This window comes from Euprymna scolopes, chromosome 10 (genome assembly GCF_053919585.1).
Source record: "Euprymna scolopes isolate OS-2025 chromosome 10, ASM5391958v1, whole genome shotgun sequence".
NCBI lineage: Eukaryota > Metazoa > Mollusca > Cephalopoda > Sepiida > Sepiolidae > Euprymna > Euprymna scolopes.
Genome location: NC_136491.1, coordinates 134,645,494 through 134,671,621, shown reverse-complemented (window position 1 = coordinate 134,671,621; position 26,128 = coordinate 134,645,494). Strand labels below are relative to the sequence as shown.

Here is a 26,128-nt window from a genome sequence, read left to right as displayed (position 1 = left end):
ACCGCTTCCGGTAGCGCTATGCCGGAAATTAGAAGAACGTTAGCTGACTATAACTGAAATTTCTAAGTAAATCAATATTTTTGTGTTTTTTAAGTTTGTTTTTTATTTTCGACTTAAATTTTTAGGTCGAAAATTTGTTTATCCTAATCTTGCTTTGTATTGTCTTCATTATTACATTTCTTCGCAACTTTAAGATCGTAAATTGCTTCCGCGATTTCCGGCCTGTTCGGTTAATTACACTGGGAGAGGTTCGGGTCGATAGGGGTCTTATTCTGCAAAAGAATCCGAATCATATTCCAAGTTATTCTTGGATCATGTTGGTCTTGTTCCTTTCAATCATCTCTTCCCGCCTAAACCTAAGAAAAAGAAAAGAAAAAAAAAACGGGCGTGCGAAAATGACAGAAAATATAAAAAAAAATAATAAAAACTGTCTCGATGTTTGATTCGGTCTCTTAATAACCTCCGATGGTCGATAGAAACGCAAATCTAGATAAACCGAGAATGAAAAGAAATTATGGGCACGTGATGCCCGAGGCTTAACTGGGGATCATAACGAAACGCGTACGAAATAGAGAGGAAGAGCATGAAAAAAGACGAGAACAAAATATAATAAATATGGCGTAATTTTCCTTGACGCGTAGATATTGCCTACGGACCGGAAGTAATGATATCGTGCCTTATTAGCTCATAATGACATCATGAACACAAACCCGGAAGTGGCTAATTTCGCCGCCAGCCATTAACGGCGATACATAACAACCTCGCACTTCTTTTCTTCTCTCCATTTTTTTTTATATTGTCTTAATGAAATAAACGGACATCAAAGGGAAAGGGTCGTCTATTATATTGAGATTGAGAAACATGTGACGTTTCATAAACGTATCGCTTCACTGTATAAGCTTATAGATAGAAAAGTAAAATGTATATTATAGTATGTGTTATAAGAAATAAAAAAGGTTGAACTGAATACGCTTGGTTAACTGGCTGGTTAAAACTTTTTTTTTTTTTTTTAAATCATAATACTTTAGTTGGTGTAGCCGAGGTTAATTGCTTGTTCCGGCATATCGACCTTTGTTAAATGCCAAAATAAAAGGCATTGTAGGGTATTTATTGATCACAATCTCATAATTATGGCAAAGAAAATGATGGTTTGTAACTTTTTAGTTAAGTGCATTCATCATTATCTCGAATGTTCGCAACATAAGCATTTTTGTTTCAATCTTTCAGATTTGCGTTTTATTACTGAAATTATTTGACTAACTTCATACGTCGATGACTTTTCATTTTTACGAGTTTAGGAATTAATTCATTTTGCAGCGTGATAACTCCTACTCAATACAAATGATCTATTTTACCAGTTATGACATGTGTTGTTTAGATTTTCAATAATAATACATTAAAAACCTACAAATCATTTTAACTAGTTTATTCTTGTATTCTGTTTAAAAGATTCACATTGAAACGGATATTGAACAAGATAACTTTTTTAACGAATGCAAATAAGTTTATTCGAAAGTAAAATTTCATTTTACAAACTGAGAAATGAAACCGTCTTTGGCACAATTACAAATGCACATTTTCCTTAAATTCTCTAATGATGTATATATATATATATATATATATATATATATATATATATATATATATATATATATATAATGTGTGTGTGTGAGTATACGCGCGTAATACCTATTCTAAGAATATTTAAGATAAATTTCAAATCCATGCAATTTCCAGTGTATTGTAACTTGTTTCAGTGCAGTATATTCGGGTTCTTATTCTGCAGAGTTTAGCAAATTATAGCTCACAAAACCGGAACTCTTTAAAAATGGGAATTTTCCCATAAATTACCGTTTTTTCATAGGCATGATCGTATACTTACTGAGGTTTACTCATATTTTATGAGTAAAATACTGCCTCCTTTCCCTCAAATTTTCCCTTAATGTTGAGTAACTCTCGCTACTTCACGTGGCTTATCTCCTTTTATCAAACTCGTCACACCTCGTGTTTTCTTGTTTCCCCACGTGGGTAGCAGAGAGAGAGAGAGAAAAAGAGAGAGAGAGAGAAAAAGAGAGAGAGAGAGAGAAAGAGAGAGAGAGAGAAAGAGAGAGAGAGACACACACAGAAAAAGCGACAGAGAGAAAAAGAGAGAGCGAAGGAGGGAGCATACACCTTTTGCTTCTTTAAGATGAGATCATTTATAGCATAACTACTACGATTCTATTATTGAAAATAGTTTAACTAGCTCTGTACGCATCGTCCGTCGATCATTTTTTCGTTTCAACAAGTAATTTTAATTTTAGTCAAGTAATTTTAATTTTCGTTAAGTAATTTTAATTTTTGGTGCAATGGGATTAGTCTTGTTTATTTCTTAAAAACCATAATTATGACACGTTTCAGTTATATTTTCAAAATATAAAGCAAAACATTTTCACTTAATTTGATAAAAGTTTCAAATTCAAACGATAATTAGAAAAAAAGTTAACATTTTAATACATGCAAATGCTCTCATTTAAAAGTAAAAATTCATTTTACAACTAAAAATGTAAATGAAACTTTTTAGATTGCGTGGAAGTTCTAAGTTATGGAGGTTATAAGTTCTATCATCAGTGCAGACGACAGAGATGCAATCGCAAATTACTAAAGACTTCTACTCAGTCATAGGTAAACGAAGGCACTACTCATGTGGAGTAAATTAAAAAAAAAAATCCTTCGAAATTCTCTGCAAATCCAGAAAGTTTTCCAGGTTCGATAACATACACATGAAAAGATCGAAGGTTAAATTGACTGAAACGTGAAAATTGAACTAAAAATGAAAACAGTCGTCTTAATAAGAAAACTAATACGATGTCTTTAAACAATTCTAAGAGTATATATGCATTTAATTTTAAAAGAATTTTCCCATCTCTATTAGATTCTCCACGTTTGTAATGTTAATTTACCCCAAACAAGACACAGAGACGCAAAAGTCTACTATTTGGGACTAGATTTGCAGGGAGTTGGGCAGCAATATTTCTTTATATTACACTTGAATTTTTGCATATCAGTACAGTCAGGGAAGCATATATATAGAAATTATTTAAAAAGTAAAAAAAAAAAAAAAAAATGACTCTCCAACAAAAATAGAAACCAAAACGTTTAGCTTATGATTTCCTTTTTCCTTTTACGTTAATGCCTGAACTATGAAGACATGTTTGTTTAAATTTTGCATGCATATTCGTAATGTCGTCGTTCGACTTTCACCTGGCAAATTACAGTTTTTTTTTCATATATTTGCACCAACTTTCCCCGGGTACAGCCCAAAGATGAAGTTTCGCATGGGTTCGATTACCCTATTTATTAATTTTCATGTTTGTAGAATAAAAAGTGACAGAGGAGTTTGGTGAACAAAATTTTTTAAGCAAATACATATACACATACATTAATATATATAAAAATAAGTTTGTGTTTACTATAACCTTTTTACACAAGTATTACGCAAGTATAAACTACGTAGAATACCTGCATGAATATAATTACACGTAATAGTTAACTAAAGATGATCATCCCATAAGAAAACCGAAAAAAAAAACTAATAGAGAATTAAAATGAATGTTTAAAAGAATCTGCAAATTAGCTAGATCTACAGATGAATGCAATTTTCTGATCCATATATAACAAAGTTGCATTTTCTTTTAAATAAATAGGAAAAAGTGTTTTTAATAATTCAACACAAAAAGAAAATTACAAGAGTGTATATATATATATATATATATATATATATATATATATATATATATACACGAGGTGCCTTCAATGGGTTTCGAGACTTTTGTCGTATATATATATTTAAATTGTCGTAGACTCTTGAAAATTCAGTATGTTATTGCTATACACCTTTTGAAATCACTGACTAATTTTTTACAATTTCAGGTTTAAATAAATAGCTACAACAAGAATTGGATTACACCCTACTAAAGTTTGACTGTCAGAACTGGTGAAATTCAAAAATTAATCTGGACGTGAGGACTGTTTAGAAGAACGAAATGCAGTAAAATTCTGTTTTGAAATTAGAAAAAATGTCACAGAAACGTATAAAATGCTTCAGATTGCTTTCGGACCATTTTGCATGAATCGGAAGACGAGAAGTTTATGAGAGATGATGAGGTGTGGGAGGAGTAAGGAAGTCAGAACAGAGTAGATTGGCCAAATAAAGAACTTCATGGATAAAGACCGTCGAGTGCTGTAAACGATAAATGCACAGTTTGACATCAGTGTGGAAATTGTACACATAATTATTCGCGAGGAACTGAAGATGTGGAATATATTCGCTAAGTTTGCCCAAGGGTGATCAAAGAAGATCAGAGAGAAAGACGTTGTCATAACCAAGATGGGCATCGAGACAGTTCCTTGCCCTCCTTATAGTCCAAACTGTGCTCTCTGTGCCATTTGGTTATTCCTTAGCTCAAGGAAAACCACAGAGGCTGTAGTTATGAGACAATTGAGGGGACGAAAGAGGCTGTGACGAGTATCATTACCAGACACGAGGGCTTCTATAGAGATTTCCGGAAGTTATTGAGACAGTACAAGTGCATTGCAACTTGAGGAGATTACTTCGAAGGGGACTAGAGTGCCTTGTGTGTACTATCAATAAAAGTGATCATACGACAATTACTGCAAACTTATTTAAGGCACCTTGTGTGTGCATATATATATATTGTAAGAAATTCTACAGAAATAAGCAAGCTTTTTATTGGACGGTTTCTCCGCCCACGGATTTATTTTAACCAATCAAATTGCATGTTATAATTAACCGCCGAGAATGTTCTTTGGTGCCAAATTTCATTTTCAGATCAGAATCCAGGATGACAGAGTGGGAAACATGTGGATTGCTCACTCGAATCCTAGAAAACGCCGAGTGGAACAGACTGGATTTCTCACTCGAATCGAGGCAACAGAATTACTTGTTGCATCTAGACGTTTTAAATACCCAAATGATGACCGGAACTTTATTATTACAATTACCAATGCCCTTAAGTAGGGAGAATTTTTATTTGCACGTTTGTGCTTCAATTTGATGTCTGTCAAGACGGTCTACTGTTTGACCTGTCATTGCCCGCCATTGGGCAGTTTCTACATGGACTCCGCGTATATGCCCAGCTAGCAGCTCGACTTGGAAGTCAAATTAACATATCCAACCTGCGCATTTCTTCGTCAGCGAGAATCCTACCTAGCCCTCATGGAAGACGAATTATTATTCCCTTCGGGAATGTCACCAGCCCAAAATGGCTGATAGCTAAAGATGACGCATCTTTTGCAACCTTGTACTTTTTTACTTTAATAAAATTTACGTTCAAGTTTTAAGGTGAGCTTGTTGTAATTTCTGTATGGTTTTCTTCCATTCTGCCAAGGGCAAAAATTTTGTGAGAGAAATCTCACAATATATATATATATATATAGAAGTGAATTTGTAAATAGATTCGAATTCTTTTTAAATAAAAATGGTGTTGTAGCTCCCTTAACAAGGGATTAGGCGTTTAGGATAATTTATAAGTAGTCAATGAAGACGGAATGTGATAATCCAATCTCTGCTGTTCAACACTATTTCGTTAAGCTTATTGTATATGTCCTACTGATTTGACATGCTATAGGGTTTAAGTTCCCTTTTTTTATATTAATTGATGTCGACCTAAAGGTGGAATATCACGCTACTGAGTCAAAAGTGATTTTATGCTGGATACGAATTGTTCCAACAGCAGAAATTATTTCCTACACTGTGGAATTTGTATACATAAAACACCAATAATAAATATAGCTGTTTTAGAATATTACATGAAATTGAACCTATTGAGCAAGACCAATTTGAAATCAATTCAAGTAAAACGTTTTCAAATTTGTATTCGTCTTAAGTTGGACAGCTCCTGAAGTGTATATTGTATTGCGATGACCGAGATATTTCTAGTTAAGAGACAATTTTAATTATTGGGATCAAGTATGACCAACGACATGTATTATCCCCACAGTAATATGTATTTTTGTAAATATACTATCTGTCTGTCCCTATCTCTCGCTCTCTCTCTCTCTCTCTATATATATATATATATATATACATATACATACACACACAAACATCTCTCTCCATATATATATATATATACACATACATACAAACATCTCTCTCCTTATATATATACACACACATACATACAAACATCTCTCTCCATATATATATATATATATATATAATATATACACACACACAAACAAAAATACAATATATATACATCTCTCTCCATATATATATGTATATAAATTATACACACACAACATATATACAATATATATATATATATATATATATATACCATATATATATATATATACTCACACAAACGTATACTATATATATACTCACACAAACGTATACTATATATATATATACATACACACTCACACAAACATATACTCTCTCTCTTTCTCTCTCTCTCTCTATATATATATACTCACACAAACATATACTGTATATATATATATACTCACACAAACATACTATATATATATACATATATATACTCACACAAACATACTATATATATACTCACACAAACATACTATATATATATATATATATATATATATACGTACTCACAAAACATACTATATATATTTATATACACTCACACAAACATATACTATATATATTTATATACACTCACACAAACATATACTATATATATTTATATACACTCACACAAACATATACTAATATATATATATATATATATATATATATATATATATATATATATATATATATATATTAGCAAAAGTACCCGTCGTTGACTGGGTTCAAAAACAGCCTACTAAAAATCGACTCTGATGTATGAAAGTATGATAGGTTATAAAAAGGAATGGTTGTAAAGAGATAGCTTCGAATTTGGGGGTATCAAAACCAAAGCAAATTATGATGAAAGTAAATATAGATAAATCCCATAATTTATTATACCATACCTATTTAAAAATGTTATTTCAATGAAACACGTTCTTCGATACTCCCCCACCCCCATAAATAAACAACAATCGCGGGCGCTTAACTTCGGCAATTACATATGGTTACAGGAGAGATTTTTTTTTTTAAGTGTAACGTGACCCTTACTTTTTAATAGTGTCGTTACGTTTTAAACCTCTCGGACTCACACGCTGTACAGCACCGCCACAAATGAACATACGAATAAAAAAAGAAAAGGAATAAAAATCCGACTCGGCATTTTTTAAGTACCTATTAAATTCATTTATTTGTGGTTCTACCAAAACCAAGCATTTAAATATATTTTCAATGTCTTTTCGCACACATGCATGTTCTTTTTAAAAGTCTATTTCTCCCTGCTACCTGACTTTGGTGCCAGTATTTACACGCTCGTCTTCCTCGGGAAGCAACTTGCTTATCTTCTTGACCACGTGCCATCCTTTTTCTTGTGACGCATTCTCCCGCACACTTGTTAATTTGCATACGTGTTTTAATGGCTGCTGCTGCTTTTCTCACACGCGCCTATACGGTCTTTGTTACAAAATGGGGCTTGGCCCTCGAACTTGGTAAAGTAAGCCATTCTTTTTAATATTCAGCATTTGGTTTTCACGTATCGATAAATACACTAAAAAGGAGTACCGTTACCTCATCTGGGGAGAAGATACTCGGTGCACCCTATCCTTCCTTGACAGCATTTAAAACCAGCTTATATACATAGTAAGTGATGACTTTTTATCCTCTTTGCAACCTCTTTCCCACTGGACAGACTTTGCTAGTCCGTCTCTGCTCTTTCCTTATTTTCACGGCAAGTACTCACCTCAGCTTCAAACTTTGCCCCCACCCCATGTGAAACATCTACGAACGTTCGTCTAGCTACAGCCAGTTTTGACAATTTGTATTACTACTTGTGGCTAAATCTAAACGCAAATTCCATGAACAAATCTGCTTTCCTAGAACTGACCGCACGTGGAACTGTGTCGCAGACCTGCTTTCCTGCTGGCTAGAACATAGCCATCTTCAAGTCTAATGTAAACAAGTTCTTGTTAAGCCGCCTCCTTAAATAATCAAACTACTTAATTTCCACCACTAATGATCACTATGTTGTTGCCCCACTGACTGCCTTACATTCATTAACCCTCATCCTTGAGTGGCCTTCGGGTCTTGATAAGTTTTGGCTCCCTTGTAAAATAAAAATAAAGAAATAAAATATTTATGCACCAAATATATAAGAATCAGTAAAGAAGTTAACACTATTGCGTTTGGTATAAATTTTTTTTTTTTTTATTTATTTTGTGTAAAGAGTTTTAAATTGCTTACTCTTCTGGGCTTTTACTCCTACTCTTTTTCCTTTGAGAAAAGTTTTTTTCTTTAAGGAATTCTATACAGGCATTACACTCGCCACTAGGGGCAACGGACCCCCAACTAGAAGAACGGGCGGCTTCTTTAAAAGTTGGATCATATGGATATCTGGAGTAAGTGGCAAACGGGCGGGGGCAAGACCGCCGACAACGAAAACGGGGTAGGCATGGGCGAGGACACTGGGAGAGAGAAGCGATTAAGCTTTCGCGTGGGTTGATTTTATACACGCGGAATAAGCGACAGTTTCCTTTGAACGCGCTGTGAATAGGTGCAGGCGTTAGAAAGTCATACATCACCACGAAAGTGAGGGACCCCGAATAAAGCAACAGTCTTTGCCTCTAAAGAAAAGAAAAAGCAATAAAACGTGGGGAAAGGTTAGATCCAAGAAAGACCTGATTTGTACGCCGATAATGCAGAGGTGATTTGGCGTGGGACAGAGGAGAGAGAGAGAGGACGACAACGGGTAGTATGGAGATAGGTACAAGACTTCCTTTCGAAAAAAAAGGGGGTGCGGAGAAAGTGGGTAGTGTTGGGTCGTCTTTCCTGACGACCACCTTAGCCGAGAAACGCACAAGTTGTGTAAAAAAAAATGTCGATTCTAACTTCATGCTTTTTAATATGCATAGCATTATATGGATTTTGTCAAATGACTTTCCGTTGTTTTTTTTTTTTTTGAGGTCTTGGCCTTTCTCGACCCTGACAAAATAGAAAACATTTCTATTCATTCCGAAATATATCTTACCATGATCCAGTTTTTCTTCTCCCATTTATATGCCTCCTCGTGAGAGCAAATTTAGAAGCAAGGTCGTATTCTTATGTTGGCAAAATCCAAATGCACGAAAGGAAAACACTAGATTGTCGCCATCTAGCATGGTTTCTCCTTCACTAACAGATGAAAAAAAAAAAAACGATGAAATTGAATTTCATAACAGATATTACACAAGCTCCTAGCCAAAAAGCCAGGGAGTTCCAGTTTGGCTGACTTTATCTACCTTCCACGGTGGGTTGATGTGATGCAAGAGCCAGAAAAGTGCGATTTTTAAAGTCAACGTCTTAGAAGTAGAGCATAATAACCTGTAAAATATATTCCTAGACATCCCAGTCAGCATTTACCGGTAAAGATGCCTCAGGCGATTAGCAATAAACTAACCCCTTCTCAAAAGTTATGGCAATGCCTGGGAGGGTGAATTTCCTAGAATTCAGCAAAACTTGGATCATACATCAGCCAACAAGTCATTTAAAAAATGACCCCTCCCCTAACTATTGTCTTTGAGGCAGAGAGAAAAGCCCCGGTGAATAAAATAAATGTAACAATTAAAGTTATTTATTGAATGTTAAGTTATAATTACAAAACGTCTGTCATAACTCATAGTTGATGCGAAAACTTGTTACAATTACATCATTTGTACTGATGCTCATCATGAAATCTATGTGCAATCGTCTTTCCACCTTTTGATGTATGTATATGCGCAGTTTCGTTATGTTCGTATATATGGCTGGATATAGATAAGACAACAAAAGCAATTCTATGAAAATTGAAGGAGATGAGCAAAGAGAGGATCGATCGAAACGTTGCAAGAATAACAGTTAAGAGAACAGCAGTTGAAATAATCGAAATGAGAATTTGTAAAAAATTTTTTTTTTTTTTTTAAATCAGGAACAGCATATACGAAATTTTGCTTTATAAACATCTATTTTTCAATCATTTTAATTTTGTGTTAACAAAATCCGATATGGTGGTTAATATTTTGATATTCCAAGACGAACGCGCCCTTTCCCTTTGGGATTTTTCTTTAACTAGAAAGAACGTTTGTGCTCTTGAGAAAGGGAGTTACTCCCGAAATATAAAAACATTTTTAATCATCACCGATTCTATTAAGATTGGGGTTTACTCTGATAGTGCGAAAGCTTTACTAAATAAAGCTATTAAAAAATAAACATTGTATTCAAAACTAAATACCGTATACTTATTAGATTTTGAAATAATTCCCTCATAAATATACAGACTAGTTTCATTCTATAACTAGTAAATAAGATTTTCATGACAAAATTATTGGAAAGGAATTCTCTTCTTAATCCGCCTATTTTAAACATGTATTTAATAATTTTTTCGTCTATGAAATCTGCCTTCTCGACACTTGATATTTAATGTGGGTCGACAACACTAGACGGTCAGAAAGTGTGTTTTCGATTTTCGGGAAGCCAGGCTTTATAAAAGAAATACGGAACAGAAAGTGTTATAAACTTTAAAACTAAGCTAGTTAGAGAAATTCACTGTATTTCTTTGTATAGAAATCACTCAAAACAAGGCATGAAGCAACTTGATGCAAAGAACTAACAAGAACTAAAACTGATTATTGCAAAGACTAGAGATATCTATACACCTTAGTCTTAAAATGGCTAAAGCTGCAAGTAGGAGGAAACCAGAGAACAGGAAGAGTTCCACTATCTTGCAGTCCTTGGATAGATGCTGCTGGAATAGGAAGCTGTATTACAATGATGTATTAAAACAATGGACAGATGGAGACCACTAGACCAACGAGTCAAACGAGCTAGGACAAAGGAAGCAGGGAATATATCCGAAAATTCTGAGGAACACATGCCTTAATAGTATTTGTAGAAAAGACTGGGACTAGCAACATCAGGCTGCAGTGAAAAAGAAAAGAAAGGACAATTGCATTACAGATACGTTTCTGCAATATATCTAATTAAATGGGACACAGATTACACAGATCAGACATGATAACAATACTTCATACATGGTTTGATACTAGATTTGTAGAGATAGAGAATAGTTTCGGGTGTGAGAAAATGCTTAGAGGCATAGAGAGAACTGATTTTTATGAGAAAGAAAGAAAAATTAATTTAATATATGGACTAAAAAGGTTTTATGGGGAAGAAAGTCCAAGAAGTTTTCGAGTCAATTTCTCACCGAGAGCAAAACCCAGAAAGAAAAGGGATACGCCTCCAATGGAAAGACTAGAGCTAAATGTTTACAGGATTAAACTTACCCCAATCCATAACTAAACTCAGGTCAACTTCTAAATCAGCTGCATATTTCAACTGATTCCGACGAAGATGGGCAAGAAGCAATACCACAATAGAGGGTAGCGTCGTCAGTATATATATATATATATATATATATGTGTGTGTTAATTTTAATATTCTCTCGAAGGTCACTTATATAGAGAAGAAACTATCTTGAACCTGGAATAGAACCCTTGGGAATACCGGCATTGATAAGTAAAAGAAAATGAAGACCTTCCATCAAAATTTACTAGAAAGCCTCGATCAGAAATAAAATATTTAATGTCAAGAACCTTACAACCAATGCGACAACCTCGAAGTTTATGCAGAAGATCATGATGCTACATTCTTTCGAACACCTTTGAAATGTCAAGCGCAATAACTCTACCATCATCTGAATTATCAATACACCGTATATGTCCGTTCAGTTAAAACAATTAACAGATCAGATGTTGAACGGAAATTACGAAAGTCACTAAAGAGTTCTAGACTTTCTAGAAAATGAACAAGCCTGCTGTTGATCAACCTCTTAAAAACTTTGCTAATAACAAAGACAAACAAGACGATCAGAGCGATCACTTGAAGAGGTGCAACAATAAGGGAAACAGGAAAGAGATCAAATAATTTCGCGAGAATAAAAAACCGTTCAGCACACAACGTTTGAGAACAGCGACAGAGATCAAATCAGGACTGGCAACTTTAGATTGGTCAGGATCAGCAAGAATTATAGGAAACATTTTTTAAGTAGTAATTACAGAATCAAGAGTGATTAGCTTTCAAAGGAAAGTCCGGAATACAGAATCATTGAATGCGTTTGATATAAATTGTTTGTTAGTTTATGTGTTATCGAGTGTTGCCCATTCTGTACTTTTACCGACAACTCGTTCAAGATTTTAGATTCAGAAAATGATAGTTACCTCTTCGCCATATTGTTGTGTGCTCGCTAACATGGCTAGTTTTGTTATCACTTGGTAGTCCCTTGGTGGTTCCTGAAATAGGAAAAAAAAAGTGTTACTGGCAAGAACGCAAAAATTTATAGTTTGAAAAAAAAAAAAAAATTATGCGACAATTTGAGATGAAAAGGCAACTTTAATATGATTTACTTGGGTTATTGTCATAACGATAGTTACACCGCACTTTCGTCAATTAACTGACGAGGGATACACTGATCTTCCATATAGATCTGATTCATCTGATGCAGCATAAAGTAGATGGCGTGAGAAACTCAAGATGTTTTAACATGATTGGGTGATAATTTTCATCGTCTACATCTCAAATTTGAACAAATGTTTACGATCAAAATTATATGATTTAAGAAAGTGGCGGAGTTACCAAATTTCAATGAAGTTTTCTATATTATTGATTCTTTTGTTATAATAAAATGTTTAAAACGGTAAATTGAAAGTTTCCAATTCATTACAACAAATGTTTGACGTCATAAGTCGCAAACCTGTGTTGTTCCAGAAAAGTTTCTCAAATATCATAATCTCTATTATAATAAGTCACTTTGTGTGTGTGAATGAGTTCCTCATAGCTTCCGAAACGGCTGAGCTCATAGTTTGCAGATTTCATACAAAATAATTCAACCTAAATGTAGACTCCATGAACAAAGCTTCTTTCTTAGAACTGCACGCCTGTGGAATTGACTTCCGTTTCCTGCTTTCCAGCTGACTACAATATGGTTGTCTTTAAGTTTAACGTAAACAAGTTCTTGATGAGTCGTTCCATATAAGTTAACAAATTTACCGAATAGATAGAGAGTGATAAAAATATACATTGGAATTAAAAAAAACACCAAACAAAATAAAAAAAGCATATGCTTTTTAAAATAAACAACAAAATAAAAAAGAATATGCTCCAGCAGCAAGCCTACGTGGAAAATGAAAACTACACACAACAACAAAAAAAACTAGAATATAACAGAAGTTTGTAACTGACATTTAACTGAACATTCTATATACTTGTATGCAGACTGTCCCAAAAGTAGCTGACGGATGATAGAATTATAGTTTCCTTAATTTTTAATATTTTTCTTTTATTTTTTCAGATCATCTAGAGTGATCCTATCAAAGTCATTGTGAGTCATTACACCACTAAGGAGCGTATATTTATTGTAGAGTGGTACTTTCGGTAAAGGAGTCAATATCAGAAACGCAAAGAAAATGTCGACGCCACTTCAACACAAGTAATTCCCCTAGTCCTGATGCAATTAAACCCATGCTGGTGATATCATCAGCAAGGATCTGTATGTGATCTCCCTAAATCTGGTAGACCCTGCACAGCAAGACATGAAAATCGTCAATGATTAGCATAAAACGTGAAATAAGATCCGTCCATATTAGTGAGAAGAACAAGTCAAATTAGGGTCTCTAAATCATTTCTTCACCGAATGCTGCGTGAAGAGCGCAATTCAATTGATGCAAAAACTTCAGCTAAGAAATCATGAGGAAAGAGTTCCATGGACTATTTCAAAATTGCTAAAATAAATAAATAAATAAAAATTAAAAAAAAGAGCGGGTATACGCAAAGCTAGCCAGCCACAATAAATGTCCTGAAAATCACCACAGAGAAGACAATTATGGCCATAAGTCATGAAACCAAGTAATATGCATGAAGAGAGCATAAAAGATTATGAAAATAAAAATGGCGGACATTTTTCATAACTAAAATTTGAAATTCGTGAAAACATACCAAAGATTGCTCAAATAAAATTAGAAAAAGTGGACTATGATACTCTACTATGTCTCCAAAGATTACGGAAGGACTCATCTACCTACCAATGAAATTTGATGAGTTATAAGCTTATTAAAATTTCAAATCCGCCAGTTTCTTTTGGGGCATTCTGTATATCAAGAAATATAATTAAATAGAAATTTAATCGGTTCAGATAAAATTATAACATTCTAATTCTGTGTTATTTCTATAAATCTTAATTTACCAGAAACAAATACACATTTGTCTATATTTTTTCTTTCATGTACCTTGAAAAGTAACGTTAGAATTAGAAATTGTGGCCACTACTGCAAAGAACGTTTACAGAGATAAAATAAAATAAATGTGATTCATTTATTCGAAGAAAATTAATAAACCCATTCTTTCCATGCAGGCCGTAATCAAAACATTAAACGAGGAGGAAAAAAAACGAAAGAATGTATTTTATTTAATGTCGCTACTAATAAACACTTTTGACATTTACAGATTGTTTGATAAATCGAAAACGTTCAAGAAAAGTTGGATCTTTTCTTATAAAAAGGCAAAAACTTTATTCCTTAGTTGAAACATTTTTTATCAGTCGCCATTTTAAATATTAAAAAATGTAAAAAAAAGATACGTAGTCATGATTATAAATATTTACGAGAAGCTACAAAACCTTCCATATTTAAATAAATTCGCAATACTGTTAAGATGCCGAATTTCGATTTGGACAAAGTATACTAAAAGAAATAAAATAAAAAGGCACGTATAAAAGAGAAAGTGCCGTGCTATATTTTTGATAATTTATCTACATTAAAGTTTTACGGTATCTTTTATTTGTTAGGTGAAAGTACAGAATAGTTGCGAAACGCTTATCCATTGTTAAGAGGTTTCTAAAAAGTAACGTCATGATTTTAGTTCGTTCTCTGCATAAGTACTAAAAAATCAACAAATGAATTTTACCATACGTTTACAAATGTATACATTTGAAAATATAATTTTTTTATTCTAAAATATTTGTATCGTTGTGTTATCTTAGCCGATTTGGTCAATCGAAAATGATCATATTTTTAAGGTAGTCGTAAATTACAAGCTTAAAAAAATATAAAACGTTTCCTAATCTGACTGGAATCCACTTTAGACTTAGGGTTAGTCATACTAAAAGATATTTTTAAGTATATTGTGAGTTTGAAATTTACGAACATCTAATAAGCACAGAGATAAATAAAACACCGCCATTTTTAATTGAGGCAATCAGAAAAGTGAAAATAACGAAATGACAAAACCCCATTAAAATATTTTTTTCATCGTTTGGTAAAAGTTATTTTTGTTATATTTTTTGTGTATTTTCGATTTCTCACTTGTTAAGTGTATGACATTTTGCATTGCTATTCATAAGTAAACAAAAACAGTTGTAAACTGAGCTTAGAGCAAAGAAAATGCTGACACGATTTCTTCGACATTCCCAGGACCTTTGCGCTTGGTTGGCTTTCCCGTTCAACGAGAAACTTATTGTATTAATGTTAAAGTAAACGATGGAATTCGCTTAGACGAGCAATTTAATCGCGTTTCTTGTTGAAGGACGATATAAGATTGCAAATTAAACACTATCAGCCCGTATGCAAAGCGAACATGCAAACCAAACGACAACTGATTGTTTATTTCCAACAGGACGATGAGACAAGGTCGAAATGGGTGAGGGAGTCGACCCAATAGTCTTAAAAGAGGAGCAATCGAGCCTTAGAAATAATACTTGTGCACTTTGCAAAGAGGAGCACTCGGGTCTTAGAAATAATACCTGTGCACTTTGTCGGCATTCTCCGGTTAAGGCGTCTTGGACAGTAAGAAATAAGCTTACTCCACCCCAAAGAGCGGAGGCAAACCCTGGGAAGGTGGGCCTCCTAGAATTACCCAAAACCATATATCAGCACGACAGAAGTTCAGCATCAGTCACAATGGCCTACCTTCGTGGTATTTATTGTTAAAAACGAATCTTCTGCATCGTAAGAATGGCGCCTTTGACTTTCACAGTAAGACTGTGGAAACGTAAACTGAGCATTAAAAATCACATTTCTATTTATTATATTTTGCTAATTTAAAATAAATGCGGCGAGTTACAACCTTGATCAAAATCTAAGAGGAAAATGAACGGATATAGTTAAAGACATGGAACGCGAAATGAAAACAGTCGATGTTTCTAAAATTTATAGATGAAGATTAATTATTCGTATTATTTGGGTGTTATCTCGGGTGTCCCCCCCCCACAACGTTTCCGTCGATGTTACCTCCGACATTCTCTATGTGTATCTTCTCGGGGTTTGGAATCTTTCTTCCGAATTCAAGAATTTGCACAAAATTTCGAACGGAACCATTTATAGCATGCACTTGTACCGTCAGCCATGACTGGATAAAAGTCCTAAATGATTTGCAATTATATTTTTGAGTGTCGCTTGCACTAAGAATTAAACTTCAATCCGAAGAGAGAAATTTAATAACTGAATTTACCCAAGTACTATATCTACTACGCCACGGAACAAAATAATACCAAAGCAATCTAGGCCAATTTAGTTAAATGAAAAGTTAAAATCTAATCCCCGGGAACACTTCCTGAAGAGGACTGCAGAGTTCCATTTTGATAGGTTACGAACAATGAACTGACAATGAAAGTGAACGCTACCGTTTTATAAAGTACTAGTCTACCCGTTGGTTCTTACAGAGTAAGATGAAAAATATTCAAAGTAAACGTGTTTTTGAGATTATAACTCAAGAAGCTTCCAGAACACTACTGCAAACACTAATAAAAAATTAAGGAGCCCTACTAAAAGCACTACTAAAACCAGGTTTCTACCCCCTCCCTCCTTGAAGTGAAAATATTTTTAAATAAAGCCTGAAAAAACAAAATCTTCAGAATCCACAGGAGTGCTACTAAAAGCAGTAAATATGGTTATAAATATGATTATAGTAATATATTTTATTTTATTTTTTTTAACTCAAAAGGTTAAATTACATTTATTTGTAAGGAAACGTTAAAATAAATTTAAGCAAAAAATATTGTTAACTTTTTTTATGGTTTGAATAACAGCAATGGCTTTTAATATCGGACTTAAGACAGGCAGTCATGAAATAGGTAAGCAGACAAATTTTTTGAAACCGGAAGTCATAAACCGGATGGACGGTTTAACGCCCAAGCAAGCAAGCTGATCTAAGTTTTATAATAAGATAACTTTAGTTGATTAAAAGAAAAACATTACAATCTCTTTATTTCATGGAGAGACAATAGAAATCCCGTATAAGAAAGATTACCCATTCCACTAACGACACTTTTTTAGTGGAGAATGTTTGATTACAGTTGCAAGCTTCCAGGATGACTCGAAAAAATGCCAAGATACTCGCGGAGCACATACAACACCTAGAAGTCTCAATAGTCACCCATTTAGTATTGACCAGATTCAATATCGCTTAACTTCGGTGATCTAACGGAACTGATGTGTCAACGCTATAATACCCTATTTGGTATATGTAGTAGAATGAAACTTTTTTTACTAATGAATAGTGCTATGACAAGAGAATATTCTTTTCATTATTTTGACTCTCGTGTATATATCAGTTAATATCTTATATGTTTTTAGATAGATAAATAGTGGAGAGTCAAAACAATGAAAAGAATATGCTCTTGTCATGGCCCTACTAATGAGTATTGTTCTTATGGCTAAATGCTACCCGTTTAATCATCATCATATCGTTTGAATTCGAATATTCTTTTTTTGGCAATGGTTTCCACGATATTTTTCTAGTCAGAATTATTTCTAAAAAAAAATTCGAGGATTACTGGAGGGATCACGTGAACGTTGCCAACATCCTAAGAGTGCTTTTTTGTGGGACGAACTGGATTCGGACTTAGGACATCCAGGTCGTCAGTTTGTGTCGTTAACCCTTAGCCCCCCCCCTCCTCCTGAGTTTTCCATAAGATTTAATGATGATTATAGGAGTATCGAAAATGTTTAATGTAATGTATTAAGTTTAAAGTAGTATCGTTTTTTTTTTTTGCTTTTAATGAAAAAATGTTCTTTTTCCCATTTCTCTTCCTGGGGTTGTGACTGTCAAAATGGTGACCGAGTTTAGACAAGGAGTATAATAAAACGTAGAATAATTGAAATGATTTTAAAATATTTTTGGGAAATAAATGCGATTTATTAACATTGATTTCTTTGTAAATCCTAGAAATTAAATTAAAATCGGATAATTCTGATTAAAAAAAATTAATAGCATTTTAAATTCATTTTCGGCTTAAGAAACACATTTATATTCTTTTCATTGCTTGTGATTGTGTACAAAAGAACAACTTGAGGAAAATAATCCTAAATAGCAAAATAAAATGCATATCAAATGTCATTGTCAAACAATTAGACGGATATAACATTCTAGTGGTGCGTAGAAACTTGATACAGTAGAACCCCAGGATGCGGTGGCCCTAGGATACGTTTTTTTCAGGCTGCGATGCGGAATACGATGTTTTCTCGGGCCCTGGTTGCTGTATTTACCTCGCCTTACGGTGTTATGTTATTTGATTATATACAAGTATATTATATACTGTACTGTATTTTGTTACTAATTTTAATGCCGTATCTCGAGATGCTAATGTATTAGATGCTAGTTCCGATTTCGTAGCCTGACCTAAAATGAGTTTTTTTTTCCGATAGACGAAACTATTTTTAAAAATTGTTTTTTATAGAAGTATAATCATAGAATTATTTTGAAATGGTTAATATTTTGTTATTATTAAGAATTAACGAGTTGAAAAGCAGAAAGGTCATTGATTGACAGTCAATATTTTATTCCGATATAAAAACCTGTCTAATAACACTCCATGAGAAAGTACATTTATTCTAAATTAAAATATCATCGCAACAGTTTTGGAGTACATACGGAACGAACTCACACACACGCAAAGTTCTTTTTTTATATGTAAGAATAGAGAGACGTTTCTTAAAACGATGTCTTAAACATTTGGAAGCAAATAAAATGTAAAGCAATTATTTGGAATAATTTACGGAAGATCAATTCATTTTTTCTGCAAAATTGGTCTTCCGTAGTAAAAAGAAAAGATTGTAAAGAAAAGTTTTTTTTATATTTTGTAAAATTTCCAAAGCGTTCTATAGTTATTTCATTAATTAATTCAATTTCTAATACTAACGATTACCACGATATTATCCCACTAACTACTGAACACTCATTATCAACACTTATCAAGGCCCGGAGGTCACTCAAGGATAAGTGGCGATTCCTTTGTAACAAAAAAAACAAACAATTATTTTGGAAAAGTGCAAAATTGACCTCTTTTAGATATCACTCTACATTTATAGGTCCTTCGGACCAAGATCCAAGTGTAGTAGCTGTTATACAGATGCAGCACTTCAGTTTCTTGTTCTCTTTCTCAGTGGAGGAGAAATCCTCCACGACTGAGACAAATTTTATTTGTTCTTTTTCTTCGCGTTAAAAAAACGACCCTGGTCCCTAACTGTCCCGTGGGGAGGCATTGTAAATAAGGGGCTAATCCATACATCACTAATATGAATAGAGGCGACGGACTTACAACTTGGGTATGCCAGGTTTTAACTCAGTTTTTTTCCACAGAAGCACTTCAATTAAATCAATACTGGACTTGTCTGTCTAACCTTCCGAAGCGAAAGTAAATAAAATAAATAACACGGCTAGAGTCATATTAGAGCGCCAGTTAGATCACAAGGTTACACAACGTTGACCCTGGCAGTAGAAAGTGGGTGAGAGCATGGCGACACCCAACTTTAAAAATTAATTAATTAATTAATTAAAAACACACTCCTTATCGGAATACACGTACGACTTAAGACCGCTTGTAAATTTAGTATTCCCCGAAAACTTCTTTTCAGGCCGAAAGAGAATCCACACGTGTGAATATCTCTCCTCCGACCAGAAATATAACAACATTATCATCTATCTTCAAAATATATAAAGTCGATTTCATTGTTTTTACAAAAAGAGTAGGGCAGTTATATCCGTCAATATATATCTATATAATTATAAAACTATGGAAGTTCGCCCTTGCTTGAATCTTGTCCACCAAAAAAGGTAATTATATATATATATATAATAGACCTTAAGAGGCTATATAAGATCTTAAGATATAGATACATATACATATTAGACCTTTATTTATCTTTATTTCGGTAGTTAAATTAACATAAAGGGGTTTAATTTCAAGGCATATTTGGATAACCTGGCGATGTGTTCCATACTTTTCATTAATGTCCGCCATTTTCTTATTTTATTGTATTAAACTTTCAGAGAATTTGCGAGTGTAAAATCAGTTTCGGATTCAGCAAACAATGGAGAAAATGTGACAATTTCCTCCACTTTTATCATAAAACATTAAAAAACAAACAAAAAAAAGCAATGAATTAAAACAAATTTGATTTCAACTGAGTCATTTAGCAACTGTTTTCCTAATTTTTAAAAATATTATGGTTTAAGCACCGAATTCATAGCAAGATAATCTTCAGAAAATAAAATTTTGTTAAAATTATAAAATAATTAATTTTCATATATTTGTAAAAATTACTAAAAATAATTCACAGTACATAAATAATTGCTAGTTACATTGAAATAAACGTTTCTACATATTTGGAATAATTTAATAATTAAAAACAATTTTATTCCAAAACTATAATATGAAATGGAGTAATTCGCATGTTCATGAAATTTATATCATTTTGAAAATTAATATTTTCTTATTTAGTTGTAGCAATAGTATTTGTATTATTATGAAATATATTGGGGGGGGGGGTAAAATGTTTTTATAACAAATGTTTAATTCATGTTTTTGTTTCATATAAAAACATTTTATATGAACAGAAGTGCGAAAATGTGAACAATTATTTTTATTTTATTTATTGTAATATGTATTTTTTCGAACTGTTCAGCTTATTTTTATGTGAAATATGTTTTACAGAAATCTATAATACAAATGCTACTATTAATACTTCTATGACTACTATTACGACTACTAATAATAATACTACTACTAACTTTCTATTTTATGTGAAACATTCTTAAAAGTAAATAAACATTTTTTACAGAAATGTATCATTCATACGACAAACTACATATAATAATACTACTACGACTACTAGTAATACTACTACTACTAATAATAATAATAATACTAATAATAATACTACTACTGCTACTAATAATAATACCGTTAATAATACCATTAATAATACCATTAATAATAGTGTTAATAATATTAATAGAAATTTATCTAAGAATGCCTCCGTAATTAAATATATGATAAATTCCTTCCGTTAAAATATCTGTTGGAACATGTTTCGTCGGGGATGCCAAATCAACTATCACCGTCTAAAAAACGGCGGAACTAATGCAGCAGTGAAATGCCTCGAGCATTCTTGGCCAAGATCAGAGTGTAGAATCTGTTTTGATGCTACACTTCACTTTTCCGGTTCTCGGTCACTGGAGAAGAAATCCTTCATGACAGAGACAATTTTTATTCCTATCCATAGTGCCCCTTTTGGGGGAGCTGGATTTTCTCCACACTAAAAACCGACCTTGTGTCTAACTCTGCCTTCGTGGGGAGGCAATTAATAAGAACCTTATTATATACATTGTATAATGCATAATATATAGGACGTTAGTGAGAGGCGGCGCACTTTCACTTAAAATATGTCGCAGAAATATATTTTTATTATACATAGATGTCGTTTATTTCAAATATTAATTTTTTACATTTCTAATTTAAATACAATTTCGGGTAGATGGCATAATCTCGAAATCCAATTATCACAAAGCTACGCATTAAATTATGCTGTATTTTAGCAATAACGCGTCGGGTGTTATGTTCCAAGACTATAGTCTATTGTGTCTGGTTTATCAACTAAACGTAGAACTTCACATATCCCAACAGAAAATCATATGAGGCTTTGATCGCACGGATGAAGTGGCCAGTTGAGAGATCCATGTCGTGAAATGAGTTGCTGATCAAACGTTTTTCTTAGTAAATTAATCGTATCACGCACTGTGTGGCATATGGCTCAGTTCTGCAAACCAAACGACGAATTGCAAAACCAAGCTGAAATAATCGATAGTTGCCAAATCTGCAATTGACAAAAATAGAGTTGCTTATTTAAAGTTCTCCGCTTTAAAATACGTTTTAAATAATGAGTAATTTGTGTTTTTGTAAATTTTTTTATGAATAATTTGTGTTCACAAATTTTTTAAAAAGTAATGTTTTTTTAAATTTTTTATAATATTGATTTGTGCTTAAAATATATTTTTATATAAGAATGTGTCAATCATACGCCATACTACTAAATAATAAATAATTAGTAATTTATGTTGTTTAAGGTCACCGAATAAATATATATAGTTTATATATATATATATATATATATATATATATATATATATAAAATTAAATATATTTTAGTCATCGACATACAGACCTGTTTCGTTGTTTCACAACTCATCAGTGCCGCTAGACTAACACCTCTCCCAAGCCGAGGATCGAACCTAAGCGGCGAAATTTAATTTGAAATAACTCCTAGATAAAATATTTTTATACAAGTTGCGGTTTATTGCATGCATTAATGTTGGCATTTACAACTGATAGTTTTAAATTTAATGTTCGCCGCATAAAAAAATAAACAAAAACAAAAAGAAAACTCATATATACATGTGTGCACGTGCATTTAAACCTGATGAGTTCTTACAGCAACGAAGCGTGAAAAATTAAGTTTATCTTAATTGTGATATATATATATATATATATATATAACAAATACCTTTATTTCCGTATGCTGTTTCTAGGCCCCAGGCGAAACCATTTAAAAAAAAAAAGATGAGACGAATCTCTTTAAATTATCACCCAGAATAAACGCAGTGAGAATTCTGAATTCACTCATTATGATAAAAACGTCAACGTTGTCTTGTTTTCTAAATGTCGACAAAAAGTAATAATTTTAATTTTAATATGAAAAGCTGAATAACTGACGCAAATCTGTCCATATTATGGTAAATGCCTGGATAAATCGAGCAAACATACAACATACATAATTTCTCCATCTTTATCGAACGGTAGACACGAATTTTACATTACAAACACTATGCACCTATGATATTTATCGTTTGTTGATTTGAAGTTTACTTTAGCGAGAACAATATCTCCGTCGTTGCACGGTCTTCTGTTATAATTGAACTATTTTTCGATTCTAAAATTTGGTTTCAACGTTCTATAACAATTTATATATGTGTGCGTGTGTGTAATGTAAAATATGTAATTATATATATGTATATACATATATTTATAATGTGTATATATATATATATATATATATATAAATAATGCATGTATTTAAAAAATGCTTGTGCATGTACATAAGTATATAAACATCTAAAATAAACATATCTCGATGAAAAATATTTTCTTTAATTATAAAAAAAAAACTAAAATAACGATTATCAAACATGGCCAAGACATACAACTATAAAAATACATAGAGCTGAGAATTCTATACACAAGGGGTTTCCAAATAAGCAATCTTGTTTGATGTAATAATTCGGGTTGTGATTTATTATATATATATATATATATATATATATATATATATATATATAAAACCAAAATGCTTATTTCATCCACTAGAATGATCTATTGAGAATAAAACACATACAGTATATATCATAAAGTGTTTTATCCAAAATTATTCAGATAAAAGACAATTGTTTTTCATAAGGTATTCCGTTATTTATTACGGAAATATCTCAGTATATTTATGTGTACACGTATTAGGTTGGTGCAAAAATAATGTCGTTTTGACGTTCACCTTCAAGTCAAAAAACATTTTGCAACAACCTTATATATATATATATATATATATATATATATATATATATATATAGGAAGAGGTTTGTGTTTACTGTAAACTTTTTCACAAAATATTACGTAAGTATACATCATGTAGAATATCTGCATTAATATAATTACACGTAATAGTTAACGAAAGATGATCATCCCATAAAAACAACGAAAAAGGAAACTATTAGGGAATTAATAAAAATGAATGATTAAAAGATATGCAAATTAGCTAGATCTTTTGCAGATGGGTGTAATTCTACGAACCATACAAAAAAATGTATTTTTTTTTGATAAATAAAAAGAAGGTTTTCAATATCAATGCACATCAAAATAAAAAAATAGGGGTATAGATATATTTCCGAATATATAAATAGTTACGCATTTAATGCATTGATATAAGATTTTGCTTTTTTTAAGGAAATAAACAAAAAAGTATCAAAATATTGCACAATTCACTGAAAAACTGGATTAAACGTCGTACTTGTATATATATATATATATATATATATATATATACTAGCAAAAGTACCCGTCGTTGACTGGGTTCAAAAACAGCCTACAGAAAATAGACTCTGATTTATGAAAGTATGACAGGTTATGAAAAGGAAAGGTTGTAAAGAGATAGCTTCGAATTTGGGGGATCAAAACCAAAGCAAAATATGATGAAAGTAAAAATAAAATAGATAAACCCCATAATTTATTATACAATAATTGTTCACACTGATACACTTATCACAGTATTCTGTGAATATATATTAAAAACCTTGTTAAACTTTGTGACATATTTCCATTCTATGGAGGTCAGGCATGAACGAACACCCCATAATTTTATTATACTATATTTCTTCAAACTGAAACATAATTATCAAAGAATACTTACGTAGGTAGATATGAAAAGTCTTTATTAAAGTTTTTGCCTATTTCCATTCTATGGAGGCTAGGCGCGAACGCAGGCCCTACAATTTTATTATACCATCCTTATTTAAGTTAAAACATACTTATCAAAGTATTATTATGTACATCTATATCAAAAACACTTGTAAACATTTTTTTCTTTTAATTTTTAAAATTTTTATTTCCATATGCAGACCCCACAATTTTAATGAATCATCATTATGCCAGATCAAACATACCCATTCCTGTATCTCGATACATCTATCATTATGTGTGGTCAGTTTTCTATAATAGTCAATCATATAGGAGCCTACTCGTGACCAGACACACACACAGACGTTCAGCTCATTATATATATATATATATATATATATATATATATATATATATATAGCCTCCCAAACCCATGTCAGTTTTTGATCTACAGACATGAAACTTAATATATAGGGTAGTCTAACCCATGCAAAACATATTTGGGATTTAGCTAGGGGATATCGGTGCAAAAGATTGAAACGATTGAAAATTAAAGAAATGGAACTTGCCAGGTGATAGCTATTTGTTTATATTTTAATTTTTAACCTTTCAGCAAACATGTCTTCATAGCTCATGCATTGATGTCAACGGAAAAAGTAAATCGTAAGCTAAAGGTTTTGCTTTCAATTCCTGATGGTGACGCACGAGTCCTTATAAAAACCAAAAAACTTTTTATATCATTATATATTGGATCCAATATAATATAATAAATACGAAATCTGCATTAATCAAAATGTTATATTTAAGCGTATTTTATGACCGGGCAATGCCGGGGGCCTGCTGGGATATATTACAATAAATGCTATCGTCATACACGTGTTTGTGTTTATCAAAAAACTATATATAATTATATAAATATATACATATGAAAATTTTTATATAGCGTTTATTTTTTTCATTACATATAGGAATCTCTGCATGCAACGAGTGTGTGTATGCGTGACTTAATCTTTATCAATTGATATGTATGGATTTTGTAAAGTATATGCAGTTTTATAACCAGATGCGTTTGGTTATATATAATTAAACAATATGAAAATATCTTATATTAGATCTTATCGTGATAAAAGGATGTCTGATAGTTCGACCATTCGTATAAATGGAATGATTACAAATAAAGATTACACTATTAAATTTGAAGTTTGATTGTTTAATAAATAATTACATTTTCATCACTTCAATTTCTTTATTTATATTAATAAATA

The 26,128-nt window shown here is 32.2% G+C and overlaps 1 protein-coding gene across 12 annotated transcripts in view; it reads right to left on the bottom strand.

Moving 5' to 3' along the window:
- The window catches only part of LOC145286282 (transcription factor Sp9-like), a 304,352-nt gene that overhangs the window by 6,623 nt on the left and 271,601 nt on the right, over positions 1–26,128 (bottom strand). For all 12 annotated transcript variants that reach the window (XM_080135132.1, XM_080135135.1, XM_080135129.1 and 9 more), the window contains one exon: positions 12,310–12,381. In XM_080135132.1, coding sequence (XP_079991258.1) covers positions 12,310–12,381 — 72 coding nt within the window. The remainder of the gene's footprint in view (positions 1–12,309; positions 12,382–26,128) is intronic.